Source organism: Hippopotamus amphibius, chromosome 1 (genome assembly GCF_030028045.1).
Source record: "Hippopotamus amphibius kiboko isolate mHipAmp2 chromosome 1, mHipAmp2.hap2, whole genome shotgun sequence".
In the NCBI taxonomy this organism is placed as follows: Eukaryota; Metazoa; Chordata; class Mammalia; order Artiodactyla; family Hippopotamidae; genus Hippopotamus; species Hippopotamus amphibius.
In genome coordinates this window covers 213,015,869-213,034,585 of record NC_080186.1, presented here as the reverse complement: position 1 = coordinate 213,034,585, position 18,717 = coordinate 213,015,869, and the positions used below count along the sequence as shown (strand labels likewise).

General features: G+C 38.5%; 1 protein-coding gene across 3 annotated transcripts in view; it reads left to right on the top strand.

The window, feature by feature from the left end:
• The first annotated feature begins 27 nt into the window (after positions 1-27).
• MSH3 (mutS homolog 3) overlaps positions 28-18,717 on the top strand; it is a 178,482-nt gene continuing 159,792 nt past the window's right edge. Inside the window, exons 1-6 of one of the 3 annotated variants that reach the window (XM_057740289.1) lie at positions 28-325; positions 1,752-1,872; positions 10,825-11,045; positions 14,704-14,910; positions 16,600-16,716; positions 17,115-17,234. In XM_057740289.1, the coding sequence (XP_057596272.1) occupies positions 119-325; positions 1,752-1,872; positions 10,825-11,045; positions 14,704-14,910; positions 16,600-16,716; positions 17,115-17,234 (993 nt within the window). In that variant the 5' untranslated portion in view covers positions 28-118. The remainder of the gene's footprint in view (positions 326-1,751; positions 1,873-10,824; positions 11,046-14,703; positions 14,911-16,599; positions 16,717-17,114; positions 17,235-18,717) is intronic. The other 2 variants (XR_009054434.1, XM_057740281.1) reach the window with 2 other exon arrangements.

Below are 18,717 nucleotides of genomic sequence, written 5' to 3'. Positions count from 1 at the left end.
GCCCCGGCGCTCCGCCGGGTCGCGACGTGCGCGCGCCCGCAGACGCCCCGGGAACTGCGGCCGCGGGCTCGCGCTCCCGGCTTGGACCAGCCCCCGGGCTATCACTCCCTGCCCTGCGATGTCGCGCCGAAAGCCGGCCTCTGGCGGCGCCGCTCCCGCCGGCGCAGCTCCTGGAAGACAGGCGGTTTTGAGCAGATTCTTCCAGTCTACGGGAAGCCTGAAATCCACCTCCTCCCCAGCGGGTGCAGCCGAGAAGGCCGTCCCTGACTCTGAATCCGCAGCGCCCCTAGCGTCCACTCTCCCGCCTCAGTTGCCGCCACACGTGGTGGGTTCGGTCCAGAAAGGGGGCGGGATCAGACGGGCGGGGGCGGTACCTGTGGGTGGAGCGGGAGGAGGCGGGAGACTCTGCGCGAGAATGGGCGAGATGACTGGGCCAGACGGGAAAGGGGCGGGGCTCGGGAAGGAGAGGAAGGGAAGAGGCAGGCCCTCCTCCCTCCTAGGTGCAGTTCAAACATTTCGGGGTAACATTACCCTTGGGGTAATCGATTTGAGGCTAAGGTCATACCGGCTCTTAATGGCAGACCTAAGCCAATTCTGATGAGATTAGGGTCAAAGGATACATCTCTTAATCTCCATCCTCTCCCCGCCCCCTCCCTTTTTTTCTGGATTGAGGGTTGAAGAAGAACATTATTTATTAATTTGTAAGTGTCTGGTTAGCTGAATAGATGAAAACTGCCTTTAAGCCTCTAGTTTTTAAAGCTGCAACAGCCTTGTTCAATATTTCAAGCACTTACCGGTAAAAGTGTGTTGTGCAGTTCCTCTTGTAATTCAGGTTATGAAGTTTGATATACAGTTTGGGTGGATAAAGTTTCCTTAGATGATACGGATGTGATGGCTAGTCGTTGGATTTTTCCCATTGCTTGCCACCCTTCAACTCAGTAAAATAAGTGGGGTTTTTTGTTGTTGTTTTTTGACCAGGGACAGTGCCAACAGGGGAAAGCCTAAGGGTGAGCCCTCACTGGGGCTCCCCGGTACAGCATTTCTCAGATTGAAAATGTGGAAGAGCATTACAGATTGGCTTTTAGTCACCCTTCAAGTTTTAATGCAAGTGACAGCTTGGCTGCTTCAAAATCTTGTTTCCTTCATTTATATTTCTTCCATAGATGATTGTTCTTCTCCTGTCTTTGTTTTTTGACCACAGTCTACACTTTCATGAATTCACCAAGGTTTTATTTTATGCCAACCATTTAGAGGTTATTTTGTGAAGGACTTAAATTTTTGACAGGTTTTCTGCCAGCACATAGTGCATAATCTTGTGGCATCTTCAGTGGTGAACATAAGCCAAGTTTGAACGTGAAACAGTTAAATGACAATTAACTTTTCAAAAATGATACTGTTTTTTAATTGTCTAAATTCACCTTCTCTAAATATTAGGTTTTTTTTTTTTTCTTAAGGTATTCTATTTAACATAGCTAAGTAGGGTGATTCATAATCTGAGATAGGGGAAGGCTGATTGAAGAAAAGTAGCAGCTTTGGTTAAAATTCTGGGAGGGCTTGATGTGCTGAGGCTCAGGATCTGCCAGTCTCCACCCTGTCTTTGATGATGGTAAAAACAGTTCACCCATAACTCTAAGTAGATGATTCTATGAAGGGTGGATGGCAAGGACCTTGCTGTCATTGAGAAGTAAGGTTTAAATTATTTTGTATACATCAAATTTTGAGATTAGAAATAACATCGTTTTCTAACATAGGCTGCAGAAATCGACAGAAGTAAAGAGAGGCCACTGGAGAGTGATGGGCCTGTTAAAAAGAAAGCAAAGAAAGTCCAAGAAAAGGAAGACAGAAGTGATTCAGTAATGTTTGGGAACCCTGGTGAGTTCTGGGGCAATTTTTCTTCATTTTCACGAGTCATGGCTCTGATATTCTTGCATTCTTCTGAGGGCAGAGGAGAATGTTGGAGAATTGGGCCATTTTTTCTTTTGTGGAGAAAGGTCTCCATTGTTCTTGAGTAGACTGGCCCCTTCATAAGTGGTGGTGTGGCTAGGAGGTGGGGGAGTGGAGGTAAGAGCTAGAGTCCTGCAATTTGGCTATAGTTCTCCCAATTTTCTCTTTTATTCCCTCTAGCAAATTTTTGTCTTGATTATAAAACATTCTTGTTATAAAAATTTCAAACAGTACAGAAATGTAGAAGGTAGGCAGTAAAAGACCTCATAATCTCTCCCTTTCAGTAAGGCCTACTGCTAATTTCTGGGGGTGCTGTATATTCTTCCAGGTTTTTTTGTTTATACACATCTATATGCATACACATAGACCCACAAGTTAGTTAACTAATAATAATATTTTATAATTTGTATTATAGTGTATATACTAACTTACAACTGTTTTTTTCCACTTAGTAGAACATTTTGAGCAATTTTCAATGTCAGTACATGTAGATCTACCCTGTCCATTTTAATCATGGAGCTGCTTTTTTTGTATGGTAAAAGGTTTTGGGTAAAACCACCATTCCTGAGCTCCTGGACTTCTAGAGGAGGTATTGGATACAGATGGTTGAGCAGATCTGTCTCTAATTTTTGGCCTCGACAATTTGTGATGGGGGAGGGCAGGAAATGCTTCTTCCTTCATCATCCCCGGGAAATTAGGTAAAGAAAATGAGACAAAAGTAAAAAAAGAGAAAGTTTTCAATTTAGTGGATCCAGAGGTAAAATTTGGACTTAGAGTTAACATGAAAGCCTTAGTATGAAATAACTATAGACATGGAGTCGTGTGGTTAAAGAAAAGGATAAATCTGATGATATCCTTTTTCTCCCCCTACCAGAAGGGGCCATGACTAGAGGCATGACTTGACAGAATTTGCATTTTCCAGGGCTGTCTACCTTTCTTTGCTTCATTACTCTGCACAGACCTAATCTATTCAGTTTTTCAGTAAGTTCATCAAGCTGTTAATGAACACCCTCTATTTGCCTGCCATTGTTCTAGAGGTCCCAGCAACCCTTGTTGTCCTCCTTTTATAGAAGAAGAGGTGGGTGATAGCTGAGGATTGAGGGTTACCACACTTAAGTTACTTACGCAGGCACCCAGGAGAGCTGAGGTGGAAAAGGGGCAGCAGACTTGGAATATTTTGAAATAAGACCTTTGCTACTTGGTAAAAATTGCACTCAGGAGGAGGAAAGAGCATCCATCAGTCAGAAGCTGGGTGATTGCTCCACCTCAGTTTTGTTTTTTTTTTTAATAACAGCATTATGAAGATCTAATCACGTTATACATTTAACCCATTTATCAAGTACAATTCAGTGACTTTTAGTATATTCACAGAATTGTGCAGCCCTCATTAAGTCAATTTTAGAACATTTTCATCACCCCCAAAGGAAACTCAGTACCCATTAATAGTCACTTCCCATTTTCCCCTAACAGCACCCCCCATCCCCCACCTAAGCAACCACGAATCTATTTTCTGTCTATAGATTTGCCTATTCTGAACATTGCATATAGACAGAATCATACAGTATGTGGTCTTTTTGTCTGGTTTCTTTCACTTAACCCAGTGTTTCCAAGGTTCATCCATGTTGTAGCATGTATCAATACCTCCTTCCTTTCAGAAGTTTTTTTGATTTAATTTCTTTTTTTGTGGTAAAATACACATAACATAAAAGTTTCATCTTAACCAGTCTTAAGTGTACAGTTCAGTGGTGTTAAGTGCATTCATAATTTCGTACAACCATTACCTCCATCCATCTCTAGAATTCTTTTTCTCATGCAGAATTGAAACTCATTAAGTCATTAAATAATAACTCCCCATTTCCTCTCCCGCAGTCCTGGCAGACAGCATGGTACTTTCTGTGGGTTTTGAGTGCTCTCAATTACATCATTCCTCTTTACTGTTGAATAATACGCCATTGAATGGATTCACTTCCGTTCTTACTTCTTCACTTTATGAGCTCTTTTTTATACCTAGGATCCTTAGGGGAAGGACGCTTTTATATGCACAAGGAAACTTGATACGTTTGAAAAGTGATTTAAATATGTATTTTGAAAACCAATTGAATAATAATAAAAAGGTAAAACATACATTTGAAAAGAAATTCAAATATGTATCTCTAAAAGAAGTTACAGTAAACTAGGTAAAGTATATTAGAGAAATCATGTATTTGAGAAGAAAGGGAGTCATAGTATTCTTCCAAAGGTTCTTAACCTTTAGCATTTGTGACATCAGGGTGTTTTTTGTGTTTTTTAATTATAGGGTGTTGATTTCCCTAACATGTCTTTTCTCCTCTGGCTGCTTTTACGATTTTCTATTTATTACAGGTTAGCACACACTTGATTTTCATGGGCCTTAGTCTAGTATTTTAAGAAAATTTTATTTCTTTATGTATCCTGTTTGGAGTTCTTTTAAAGTTTCTTGGGTTCCATGGGTTTATAGTTTTCATCAAATTTGGAAGAATTTTTTGGCCACTTTTTTCTCAAATACTTTTTCTGTCTCCTCCCTTTCTCTTCTGAGAGTTTATTAATAGGGATGCTAGATTACTTAACATTATCCCTCAAATAAGGAAACTCTTTTCATTTATTTTCTACTCTTATTTCTCCTTCTGCTTCATTTTGGATTGGTTCTCCTGCTGTACTTTCAAGTTTATTGATTTTTTTTTCCCATAGTATCTAATGTGACATAACTTTCATTCAGAGGAATGTTCAGTTCAGATATTGTATATTTCATCTCTAGAAGTTCTACATTGTTCTTTTTAAAAATCTCCCATTTTTCTATGTGAATTGTATTTCAGTAAAGCTGTTACCAAGCAAACAAACAAAAACCTTCCATTCTCCTCCTCTTTATTTTTTCCTTTAGATTCTTGATTATGTGGAACATATTTATAACCTGTGTTTTCATGTCCTTCTATGCTAATTATGTCATCTCTATCATTTCTGGTTTTGTACACCTTGATTGATTTTTCTACTTTTTGCATGTCTAGTAATTCATTATTTGGATCATAAGTATTTTGAATTTCGTGTTGTTGTATCCTGGAATTTGTGTTTCTTTAAAGAATGTTGGACTTTGTTCTGGCAAGTAGTTAAATTCCTTGTGGATCAGTTTGATCTTTTTAAGGATTGTTTTTAAGCTCTGGAAGAGAAGATCTAAAGTAGCCCCATTCTTAAGCCCTGACTTTTCTAGTGTTGAGAAGGGAGGCATTGTTGCAGAAGCACACCATTATATAGTATTTACACCATACAGAGACAATACACGTTAATATCTTTAGAATATAGATAATAGTAAAATGTAACAAAGGTTTTAGGAAGCAAGGAGGTCTGAGTATTTGTTACCTTTGTTTTTAATATAATTCATTTAATTGTAAGTTTATATACTCTAACATAATAGCTGTGTTTGACAACTGACTCACAAAGTTCTTGAAGATTTCACATACCAGTATGAGCTGGCTCCTTTGTCTCTCTGTGTGGGCCAATTTGAGCTTCCTCATAGCATGGTGGCTGAGCTCCAAGGATGAGCATCCTGATAGAGAGCCAGATAGAAGCTGTATTGTCTTTCACAGTCTAGCTTTGGAAGTTACATAGCGTCACTTCTGCCATACTCTGTTGGTTGAATTAGTTACAAAGACCTGCGTGGGTTCAAGGGGAAGGAACATGGATCCCACCTTTCAGTGCAGGAGTGTCAGCAGCACATTGTAGGAAGAGCATATGGGATGGGATATATATACGTCTGGCTACCTCTGATAAACAAAATCTCCCCAAATTCAGACTTGACTTTTTGTTATTAATATTCTTATTTTAATTACAGATAAACACAGTGTAGAACTCTGTCTCAAAAGCATTTTGATAAATACAAATATCCATTATCTTAATAGTATATAAATATGGACTTTCCAAAATCAGTTAAGGATATTGTAAAATATAGGCAGAGTATATAAAAATAAGATACAATTTTAAAAAAAGACCCAGAAAATGTGTCAGGTATTATACCTTTAAACCGTACCCAGAAAGTTCAAATGGAAATTTGCCTTAAATTTATATAATTTCCAGTTTACCCTGGAACTGTTTTATAAAAGACATCAATCAGTATTTATAATTATTACACACTGCAATGAATATCCTAAAGTTAAAGCTACTTAGTTAATTAAAAAAAATTTTAATTGAAGTATAGTTGATTTACAATGTTGTGTTAGATTCTCATGTACAGCAAAGTGATTCATTTATATATATATATTTGCAGATTCTTTTCCCTTATATATTATTACAAAATACTGAGTATAGTTCCCTTGCTATACAGTAGGTCCTTGCTGTTTATCTGTTGTATATGTAGTAGTTTGTATCTGCTAATCCCGAACTCGTAATTTATCCACCCCCCATTTATCTACTAATGGCATTATTTCATTTTTTTTGTGGCTCAGTATAAAGCTACTTAGATGTAGTGAAAAAACCAGATTTGTTTATGGAATCAAATAGGCCATTCCCCAGATTCCCATTTTTGCATCTATAATGACTGTACTTATTATACAGGGTAAAAATTTTATCCATTGAAATTTCCATTTTCATCTTATACTCTTAAGAAAAGAATCACCTTTTGAAGTTTAAAACAACATGCTCCAATTTGGGATGACTATTTGAAAATGGGGCACTGAGATTAAAAAATAAGTCTTTTAAAAGAAGAGGGAGTTCTGCCCCTTACCTGGGTTTCTGCTGTTAGACAAGATTTGAAACTGTCTTAAATTTATTTATTTTTCTTTTTAAGACCTTATCCTTCTTGACTTGTATCTTATTTTTACCTGCCTAAGCTTAAATATCTTCTTTTAAGCTCAAAAGTTTGTCTTTTTTTTTTTTTTTTTTTATAAGTTTGTCTTTCCAAGCAGACAATTCTTGAGACCCTGAGATCTATGAACATGGATTTGTTGTGGTTGTTTTTAATTCTTTATGGATGTTTAACGTATGTAGAGAATCATAAGCTTGATAAATTTCACAAACTGAAGTCACCTATGTAACAATCATTTAAATTAAGAAGCTATATTACTGGGACCCCCAGAAACCTCCCTGTGCTCCCTCCCACTGATAACCCCTTCCTCCCACCAAAGATAACCACTAACCTGACTTCAGAATAGATTGGTTTTGCCTGACATTGTGTTTAATTTAACCAACTTAAAATATGTTTGAAATATTCCAGAGGTTTTTCTTTTTTTTTTTTTTTAAGGTGATGAATTATTTTATCTGTAAAATAGATTATTGTACAAATTAAAAAAAATCTGTTTATAGTGAGACATGTTTCTATTCTAGCATCTACTCTGCTTCCTTCTAGATTAAAATTCTTTATTTAAAATATGATAATTCTACCTCCTTGATCCTTCATAACCTAGGCCTAGAGGAGGAGGCCTCAGGAGAGAAAGTATTATGTATCTCCATTTTATGGTATGCAAAAAATTAAAGCTCAAACAGTGAAGATGTTAATTTCAGAGAAAGATTTTTAGCAAGGAGTTTTCAGTCTATTTAACATGTTGGAACAGCAACCAGTGGCCTTATTTCTAGGGTGTATCCTCTTAAAGTCTCAGAGACTTTAGTGATAATGCTGCCAAGTCTTAATCTCATTTGTAGCAATTTGATAGTTCATTTCATGGCATCTTCAGAAAAGGAAATAGTATAAGTGAGGTTTTAAGTGTAGGAGCAGAATATGGAGGTTGCTAAGGTTTATTTGGGTACTGTTAACCTAAAACAGTAAAATAGCCAGTTATTTTTACCAGCAAAATGGATGTATCTGGGAACATCAAAGAACTGCAGTTCAGGACTTGCAACTATGGCAAACCACATGCAAGTTTGGCAAGGCAAAGGAGAGGAAACTGTATTATAGAGAAGAGAAAGTTGGGAGGGTCATTGGAGGAAACTGGGAGTTCAAAGTATAGTGGCTTTTCTTTGGCGGAGCTGTGATAGTCTCTCATTGGTTGAACTGTTGCCAGGCGAGGAGAAAATCTTCCTCCTGCTGGTGGTAGTAAAGTGGTGTCACTTCTGCAGGAGATGCAAGGTCAGTCTCTTCCTGTTGGGCTCTGTATTGATGCTGGGTGGTATGTGCAAGAGAGCTCCCCCTGCTGGCCTCCCAACTCCATTTTAGCGAGGTTTCCCTTTAAATTTACGTAGTACTCAGTTTTCCACCAGCCAGTTTTCTCACAGTGGTTACCGTGTTCCTCAAGACCTGATGGAGGGACTGGTGCCTATATCTGTGTCTCCTCTTAGGCGTGAGGGTTTCATAGCTCTTGGGGGCTTTTCACTTGAGAAGGCTTCCAATTTAGTTTTTTCGCTTGAGGGCATTATGAAGTGTTAGGATCTCTCTTAGGTGTATGTGATGTGAGGAAGGCAATGAAAGATTTTGGTTTTCCTATGTAAGCTTCATTCTTCCCACAGATAACATGTTCATATTTCCCCCTGGTTTTCTTTTAGATGGCTCAAGATATGATGGTCCTAGAAGCATTAAGAAAAAGTTGTAATCTTGGGTAATTTATTCTGTACCAATTCTTTCTCTTATTTCATAGTTCAGGAATCGTAATGGCTTGATATAAATGAACAAGTGTGGGACACCATCTTTCCTAACTCTTGAGCTGAGGTACACCCACAGAAAGTCTTTGTAGCCAAAGGATGAAAGATGGCTACATAGGAAAAGGAGAGAAAAAAAATTTTTTTAGATTTTTTTTAAGAACTTTTATTGAGGTATAATTGACATACAATAAACTTTTATTGAGGTATAATTGACATACAATAAACTGCATATATTTAAAGTTTGATATATATTTTTCTTATTACTAATGTTTTATATGGCAATCCCAGCCTCCCAGTTCATCCCACCCCAACCTCCCCTGCTTTCCCCCCTTGGTGTCCATATGTTTGAGAAAAAATTTTAAGAGATGTAGAAGGGTAGCAGAGAGGTTATACAGAAACATGCGCCCAATCCAGAATCATATCTGAGCTGACGGGTGCCTTTCTGAATTGAGCGTAACTCAGGGGCAGAGCTTCGTGGTGGAATCTCCCTTGGCAGTGGTGAGAGGACAGTAGTGAGGGGAGGGATGGTAAGGAGGAGGGCAGGAAAGTGAGCCATCAAGGGCTCTTACCACATGCACACTAAGTCCTTGCTGCACACCCTGCTGAGCAAACCCTGAAGTGGAAATAAGGCCATAGACATGGAATTTTTTGAAATATGAACTTTATTGTTTACTTAAAAAAAATAAATAATGGGAAGAAAAGAGCAGAGCATTCACTAGCCAGAAGAGTCCCTGGCTACTTCACCTCAGTTTTTAACACTTCAGTTTTAGATATTCTTTTTTTTTTTACATGAGTACAACTCTAAGACTTATACCCCACTCCCATCCCAGGGAAGTTTTTTTGTATTGATCGGAGGGAGTCCTTATATAATTTAAAAACTTACAGAATACATTTGAAGAGTGATTCCAGTATACATCCTGAAAAGGGTAGAATAATAGTAAATAAGATGAAAAGAGATTTCAAATATACATTTTTCTAGCTACAAGGTTAACAGGAGACAGGATAAGGTATATACCTAAAAAGAGGTTTGAATAGGAATATGAAAAGATTTAAACTTTTAGAAATGAGCAAAACACAACTCTTGCCCTGAGTGTTTTTGCTTTAATGGGAAAGGCAAGAGATTTATAAATGCAGTCCCAGTTTCTTTATATTTAATAGTAAACTGCCTAATAGTATTGCTCTAAAGGGCAAAAAAAAAAATATTCTGGCATGAAATAAATACCCAGTACGTGATAGTGTCCCTTCTTTTATGGGTTACTTGCTTATTCATAACAACTAATTGGCAGCGTGTGATAAGTGCCGTAGAAAGATGTGATCTTGTTATAGGAACACAGAGAAAGAAAAGATGACTTTTAACTGGGAGAATTAGCAGAGTTTCATGGAAAAAGTAGTTTTGAGATGGATTTTGACGAAATGAGTACAATTTGCCGTGTGGAAATTGGGGTCCAGGGCACTCCAGGGAGAAAGAATAGCATGAGCCACGCTGTGGAGGCGGGAAGGCAGGTGTCCTGGGGTGGGTTTCTGGTTTCCTTGGTGAATACCTGGTGTCAGTATCTTTAGGTCTTTCCCACGGAGCTGGTCAGTTTCCCCTGCCCAGAGTCTTCTGAGCTCCTGGCCAGAGGGAGAGCTCTGGCTGCCTGTGTTCTAGGGGTGTGGAGAAGAGGCTGGTTTCTCAGCGCACAGCAAGCCTGTGTGTGCATTATTCCTGTGGCCCAGGCACAGCGCTGTGTCTCACCTGTGCCTGTTTTGCTTTTTCCAGAGGAATCTCCAGTCTTCTTCTGAGCTAGAAGGAGGACAGTTACCTTTGAGCTTGGAGTGGGGTAGGGTCTAGGGGTTAAATTGTTTTGAACCAATCGTCTTTATTTTAGAACCTCTCTTTTTTCCATTTCCAGAACTATTGGTGCCCTGATTCTTGAGCTATTTAATAAGCATTTTGTGTTGTAAATAGGATTGGTTCTTGGATTTATACATTACTGACTTAGGATTTAGCTTTCAGGTATGCGAAATTGGTTACTGCGTATTCATCTATCCTTCTAGCTTCACATATTTTGTTTACAGTTGTCACCTCTTCTTTTCTCTCTGCCCTATTGTAGTTTTTAATGGTGTTTCAGGACCAAGTGAAATTAGATGTATGTTTCAATATGCCATCTTCACCCTGAACCCAAGGTTTCTTTATTTCCTTATCACATTATAGTTAGATTCATTGCTTTAGTGAGAAGCTTCCTCTTTAAAAAATCTGTGCTAATTATGAATTGACATAATGAGACAAAGTACTATTGTTATATTTTCTTCTGATTTGCTAAGAGCCAAAGAAACATCTGAGGACCAGGATTGTTTTAAAGTCTCTGGAAAAATTGAAAGAATTCGTCTACGATTCTGCCCTTCCTCAAAATAGAGTCCATACAGAGCCTCTTCAGAAGAGATTTGCAGTTCTGCCAAAATGTACTGATTTTGATGATATCAATCTTCTACGTGCAAAGAATGCAGTTTCTTCTGAAGATTCCAAATCTCAAACTAGTCAAAAGGTATGTGATTCTTGTATAGATGAATATCTGGTTACCTAGAACTGTAGTTTCTGAAATAACATTAGGTTCTGTGGGTTCACTCAGAGGGCAGTGGTTCCCAAACTTGGCTGATCATCCAGATTAGCTGAGGGAGCTTTTGCTTTTTAGTCCAAAAAAATTTTTTTTTAATAATTAATTAATTTATTGGCTGTGTTGGGTCTTTGTTGCTACGCGTACACCTTCTCTAGTGGCGAGCAGGGACTACTCTTTCCTTGCGGTGTGCAGGCTTCTCATTGCTTCTTTTGTTGCAGAGCACGGGCTCTAGGTGTAAGGGCTTCAGTAGTTGCTGCACGAGGGCTTAGTAGTTATGATGCATGGGCTTAGTTGTTCTGCGGCATGTGGGATCTTCCTGGACCAGGGGTTGAACCTGTGTCCCTTGCACTGGCAGGCAGATTCTTAACCACTGTGCCACAAGGGAAGTCCCGCTTTGTTTTTATTTTTAATCTTTTTTAATACTTAGAAGCAGTTCACCTGAGTATAGTGGTCATAAAGTATAGAGGTCAAAAAAGTTTATATATATATGTTCACTTTATTAATTGGAGAATTTATCCTTGGGTCTCATGAGATTTACTGTTGGTTTATACATAAAATGATCAACTTGGTGTTTCTGATTCACAGCACATTAGAAGTAACAAGTTAGAAGGGATACCTAGAAATAGGTCCTGAAATCCCCATTTTATTATTATTTTGATCATCCTCAGTTGTCAAGACAAAGTTAAATTGAATTCAGAATGCTGTCTCTGCAAATATGAAAAAGAGTATATCTGAGAAATATTTTTATCCAAATGATGGGAAAAAAAATACTCAAGTATTCAGATTGACTTATTAGTATCCCATATGGTTAAAACTGTTTGCTGGATTCCTGCTTTCATTCCATGTATGAATAAGGTATAAAGTTAGAACTTCTTTTATTAGGAAATATATTTTTTTAAAGTATTCATTAAGTTTTATAATATGTGGTATTCCTGGATTTTAGATAACAGTCATGGAAACTAAGTAGAAAAATCCATCATATTTATTTATTTGGCTGCGTTGGGTCTTCATTGTTGCACGCAGGCTTTCTCTAGTTGTGGCGAGCAGGGGCTACTCTTTGTTGTGGTGTGCAGGCTTCTCATTGCAGTGGCTTCTCTTGTTGTGGAGCACGGGCTTCAGTAATTGCAGCATGCGGGCTCAGTAGTTGAGGCACGCCGGCCCTAGAGCACATGGGTTCAGTAGTTGTGGCACACGGGCTTAGTTGCTCTGCTGCATGTGGCAGGTGGATTCTTAACCACTGTGCCACCAGGAAAGTCCAATCCATCATATTTAAAAGCAGAGGTACTCTCCAATCTAGTATATTGGCCAACTTTTCTCTTGCTCCGTCTCTCCGTACCTTATCAGATCTTATCGCTGATCTTTGGAGGTTTGCTTGGCTACGCTATTCAGATAAACTGTGTCTCTACCAGCTAAGCTGAATTTTTTAAGCCTTTAGCAACTGCAACTGTAAAGAATGTGTCTCTGGGCTTTCCTTGGACTGGGGTCCCCTCGCTGGGCCATGTAGGACATTTCTCTTTCTCTCTTCTCTGCCTCTGCTGGTCACTAAGCTTTTAGGCCATACTTTTAATTTCAGGGGTGGCTGGTAAGTTTATAGATGTTGACCGTCACACAGTGACAGTTAATTAGAAGCTGGATTTATCCTGTTGACAAAAATAATTAATAGTCAATCTAAGAAAGAAGTAAAAAATTTTATTTGAGCCAACCTGAGGATTATAACCTGGATGACCATCTCTCAGAGAGCTCTGAGAACTGTTGCAAAGAAGTAAAGGGGGAGGTCGGTATGTATGTAATTTTGGTGAAGCACACATCTCAGGAGAAGGCTGCTGGTAGTCACGAGGAACAGACATCTTAGTTAATAGTTGTGGTGCTTTTCTAAGTATGGGATGATGCAAGAATCCAGGTTTATACAAAACATTTCTCCTGAAAACATCTAACTCTCTGAGGGCAAGTTCACAACGTGCCTCATCCTGATCTTCGCCCTGAATTCCTTTCAGGGTGCAGTATAGGTCAGCGACCACAGTGGCTAATGACTTGATTTTTGTAGAATTGGCTGATGGGCAACAGTCTTTATTTTATAATAGGTTCCCTTTCGATCTTAATTTCAACCAAGGTTTGGGAGGCAGTTTGTGATCAGTTTGTCTCGTGGCGCTAGGAATGCTCATTCTCAGGTCAGACGAGGGTTTTGTTGATCAGCCACTCACTGTGCTTTTACTGGACTAGGCCCTGTTAACAGTAGCCAAAAGCCTCTGGACCACCTGTCTTATAGTCTGTGATGGTCTAGAAGAAGATTCCCTCTTGGTGCTTCTTCCCATATCTAGAGTTACACTAGTACAATCACTGATCATGTAGGACTGTATATTTGGTCAATCGTTTCAAGTTGCCTAATCATTATTAATTTTATTGGCAACTCAGTCACATTTGGTAACACAAGAAACAATTATAAAATAGGCAGAATATGAGTAATAAAGAAACAATTATAAAATAGGCAGAATATGAGTAATAAAGCTAGTAACATTAATAAGGTGAGAAGTAAGTATTTAAGCTAGGAACTTCCATTAGGTGCCCAGTATCTCCCCAGGTCGTCTGACCATTATGTTCTGTACCAGTGGCCATCTGTAAGGGAAATGATGTATTGGCACTGTATATAAAGTTCACCATAGATCACCGTGACCCCTTACAGGATTGAGAAAGGAATGTTATCTTTCAAGGAGTTGTAAGGCTGGCACCAGAAGGAGGAAAATTGATCCTGATGGTTGAGCAGGTATTTCTGCTGTTGGGGAGGTCTGGTTAACACATAGGCAGATGCATAAGGCACGCGAGAGGGGAGGGAGGGGCCCCAACGGGGAGAGAAGAATTTTATGTTTAGCTTTTTCTTGCCTTGCCTTAAAATATGAATTTTTATGTCATCAGTTGTACAAATTTGTTTCATTTTATGTTAATAAGTCTCATAAGCAAGGAATTTGCTCTGTGCCGTGAATTGGATTTAATTATGGTTTTCATACAGACAGATATGGATAGCAGGAATACTAATGTTGAAAACTGTGCCTTATGCTTTCCAAAGGTGCTTTCTCATATCTCTTTGCCAAGCGAATTGTGATTCTTTCTTGGAATAAAGATTATGGAATATACTATCTTTTAGACTGTACTTGGAAATTTAAACATTAAGTGTAGCTTTAGCTGATGGCATGCTTGTCGTTGTCTCCCTGCCTTACTGCTGAGAGAGACAGACAGATTCATGCCTGATGACTTTTTGTGTCTGGGAATAAAGAAAGAAAATAGTTAATTGTAATTGGTTTATGAAATCCAATTTAAAAAGAAGTATGTAAAACCTGTTTAGTTTAGGCTTTCAAAATTTCCTTAAGTGATTATACAAGTAGCTTAGCTTGGCTCATTTTTTTTGAAGTCATTTACTTTAAAAAAAATTCCAAACCTGCAAGAAAATTTGCCTACGTATACTATATACTCCTGTAAACCTTTCACTTGGATTCACTCATTATTATCTTTGTGCCAAATTTACATTCTCTCTTTCTCTCAACTATTATTATGGTTAATACTTTTTAAACTCTAAAAATCTTTTGGTTGCCAGGGCAAGACCCTCAGTCATTTTGGATCATCACATAGGAGTTATGAAACGTTACAGAAAACTTCTGATTCTAAACCATCTAACAAACGGACTAAAAGCATCTACACACCCTTAGAATTACAGTACTTAGAGATGAAGAAGCAACAGAAAGATGCAGTTTTGTGTGTGGAATGTGGATATAAGTATAGATTCTTTGGGGAAGATGCAGAGGTAAGTTATTCTCTCAGACACTGTTTCCTGATTTTCTTGTCCAGCCTTAAATATTTTCCAGTGTTTTTGTTTTGCTTTCTGACCTTATGAAAAAGCTAATGTGATCAGTTACCTTTTAAAAATGCTCTCATTTAAAGTAAACACTACAAATAAACATAAAGAAACTTGGTGGATGCTAGACTTGTGGGGAAGGAAGTGAGAGGTCCCTATTGGGGTGTTCGTGGCTGTTCTCCATGGTGCTTGCCCAGAACCTTTCATCCATTGAAAGTTGATTGTGAATGAACCATAATCATGTGAGTTTTCCTAATGAAGACTCAAGGAAAAAAAAAAGATGTATGGAAAAATCTTTTTACCCTTAATTTATGAATTTCTTAAGCCAGGAACATAGTTAAATCTCAGTGGAAGAGCACATGAACTCTGCCAGCCACCAACAGGTGTGTGAAGTCTTACAGGTCTCTGTATATCAGTTGTCTTGCTCTCTTAGTCCAGGTTGGGTTTGTGTTTAATTTGGGGTGTTTGACGTAGGCCTACGTTGAGAAGGTTAAAGGTAAATTTGAGCATTTCAGGGCAAGCTTAGGGAAGGTATAGCTGATGGTGCTCTGCTGGAATCGTGAAGGATTGTGACGATTCCGTAGTTTTAGGCCTGGTTGGACCGTACGTCATCACAGAGTGATGAGGTGGCTCGTCTGCCACCTCGTGGATGGGAAGTGGAGACTTGGCCAGCGTTTTCCTTTGAGTTTCCTACACCCTGGGGCAGGAAAGTGGTACTCTCTAGTTCAGGTGGCATTCTGGTCTCTTCCGTGTCGTGAAATTAGACTTTGAAACAGCATGTGCATATTTCCTGAGAACAGGAACCACGTGGTTGGCCTCCTGTAGGTGAAAGGGTGAAAGGAAGTGTTCTCTGCCCTTCTCTCTAGGTTGAGTGCTACATTCAGCCTTGACCACAGCATGGACTGATGTTTTCTTGCCCTGCAGTGATGAGCTAATACAGTTCAGAGGCGGCTGGTGTAGGGGAGCAAGAGTGTAGGAATGACTTCAGTTCCGTGGTTCCAGTGGGCAATGTGGGAGCCATGGTGCTTTTTAGAAAAAGTAGGGAGTCAGGTGGTACTGCCTGATTCTGCATTCCTGTCACTCATGCATCATTAATTAGTTAATCAGACCAGGGGGTTCTCTTCTCACTTCCTCAAAGATGCTCTCTGTCCAAGGAGGTTCATCATGTATGTATACTCTGTGGTATTTCCTAATTTTCAGTTATTTGAAAATGCTAAGTAGCAAATTTTTATTTTGTTACAGTCTCATGCTCTCTGTAATGTGCAAGGAAGGCTCAGCACCTTAAGGTTCTGATAGATCTAAGGACAGAAAAGAAAACTGGTCATATTTTTCTGAGTTGTTTATAGATATAGATGTTGGCCTTGAGGTTAGGCCATGGACACTGTTAAAAAAAAAAAGATGAAGCCATGGGCTTCTACACAGGGAATGCCTTTTAAGCTTTTTATTGACATAGATAGAGAAACGCACAAATCCTAAATGTATACCTTGATGGATTTTTATTTATTTATTTATTTATTGGAGAATTATTGCTTTACGCTGTTGTGCCTGTTTATGTGAATTTTTAACAAAGTGAACAAACACCACACAGGGAATCTTGAAATAGAAATGCACTGATATTTTCTTTTTAAATTTTTTTAGATTGCAGCCCGGGAGCTCAATATCTATTGCCATTTAGATCACAACTTTATGACAGCAAGCATCCCTGCTCACCGACTGTTTGTTCACGTACGCCGCCTTGTGGCCAAGGGATATAAGGTCAGTTTTGGCTTCAACTTGTGGGGAAAGGGGATTGGAGTCTCTTCCAGAGAGGGAAATGTTTTCTAAAATGGTAGGCTGTAGTTGGTTTTGGAATTTGGCACTTTGGAGAAATTAAAGTTTGTCATAATTATTAGCCATATATCTTCATGAGTTTTTTAACATATTAGATATTTAGGGTAAAAAATTTTTTCAACTCTGTGATGGAGTGTTTCTTAGTGATTTGTCCACACTTGCAAGGTCCTTGTGGTACTTACTACTTAAGTCCTACATCTGGATATGGTGGACTAACTCATTTATTTTAAATGTTTCAGAATTAACCTTTTAAAATCTCAAAATGTTTTCTTAACAAAATTTCCATCATAGTTGGTATACAGTATTTCTTACTTTTGTTGAAGGTGGGAGTTGTGAAACAGACGGAAACAGCTGCATTAAAGGCCATTGGGGACAACAAAAGTTCACTGTTTTCCCGGAAATTGACTGCTCTTTATACGAAATCTACGCTTATTGGAGAAGATATCCTTTTCGAATAGGAATTTTTTTCTTAAATGTTACAAGGGCTTTGTTTTAAATAGCATTTTTTAAACTGTTCTTTGAGTGGGTACCTTTTTGATGAGATGAAGCAGTATGAGTACCTTGATTTTCAATTAGTACTATACTGAAGAGTTGGTATTGGCTGGAAAGAAGCATTTTTCAAATGCCACAGTAAAAGGAGAGTTCATCGTATTTTAAGAGCAGGAAAAAAGAGAGGATAAAAGATGATATCAAGTTAGCAACTGATGTGAAATTGCATCTTCCCTAGGCCTGTATGGGCAGTGGTTAGGTGCTTTGGGCTTATAAACTCCTATAGATCTTCCTAAGAGGAGACCTAAAAAATAACTTATTAACTTCAAAATGTGAAAAGAAAAGTACAAAGTTAACACATAGTTAACTGCTTATAAAACATAATAGTAGGTCATCTTCATTAATTGTTAGCGTCATAAGAATTGTATTACTTTTGAAAATGGATTGTAAGCTTTGTCACTTTGTAGGACTCCTCAGTATACACATGGTTGCCCCCAGTTTATGGTCATTTATAAATTCAATGAGTTACTTGAAGCAAAATGATTTAACAGCGAAGTCATAAAATTCTGTCAATTATTTAAAAACCAAATAATTATATATAAAATATGATAAGGAAGCATTTTGTTTACTGTGGGATGGGGTCAGGTCTCTCAGAATAAAAGAATGTAGGGATAAGGTCTTAAATGATACTGTGTGAAAGTGGTATTTCTGTTACGGTTTACTACAAACCTGCTTATTTAGAGTCCTGCTTAGCTTCTACCCAAATTCTGAAGGTTGATTTGTTCCATTAATACCATGAGTAGGGGACGGGTATCCCTCAGGATGGAACCCAAGCCATTCACAGCTCTGTGTTGTTCTAAGCTGATCAGGCTGTAAGAACTTGGTAATGTTATTGTTTTTTTTTGCCCGAACTTGAGTCTCTTTTTCAAACCCTGCTTCTGAAACGGCACCCCTCCTTGCATCTCTTTTGCTGCTGTTATAACTCTCATCTGCTGATGCCCAGATGTTCCCAGACGGACTTTGTCCACAATCAGCTTTCATTCTTGAGAATCGATTTAATGAACTCACTACACACACACACACACACACACACACACACACACACACGCATTTCTGTTTTCTTTTTTGGTTTTCTTTTCTTGTGTCTTTTAAAAATTCTCTTGCTGTGTCTGAGAGCGGTTAGGCACGTTAAGGGAGGAAAGTCATTTGCACTATTTCAGTGTATTCATGCTTTGACTTGTGGAATTAAACATTATGGTATTGTTAAGGATTCAGTCTCAGCATCATCCAAGTAAAGCAGGGGGTTAAGGGTTAATATTTGGGCTTCCACAGGATCTGAGGTCGATCCCACGCCCTTTGGAAGGGAGAGGATAATAATTGTTTGTTCTCTTGACTCTTATATCTTGGGGAAGATAGGGCATGTAACCATGATCAGAC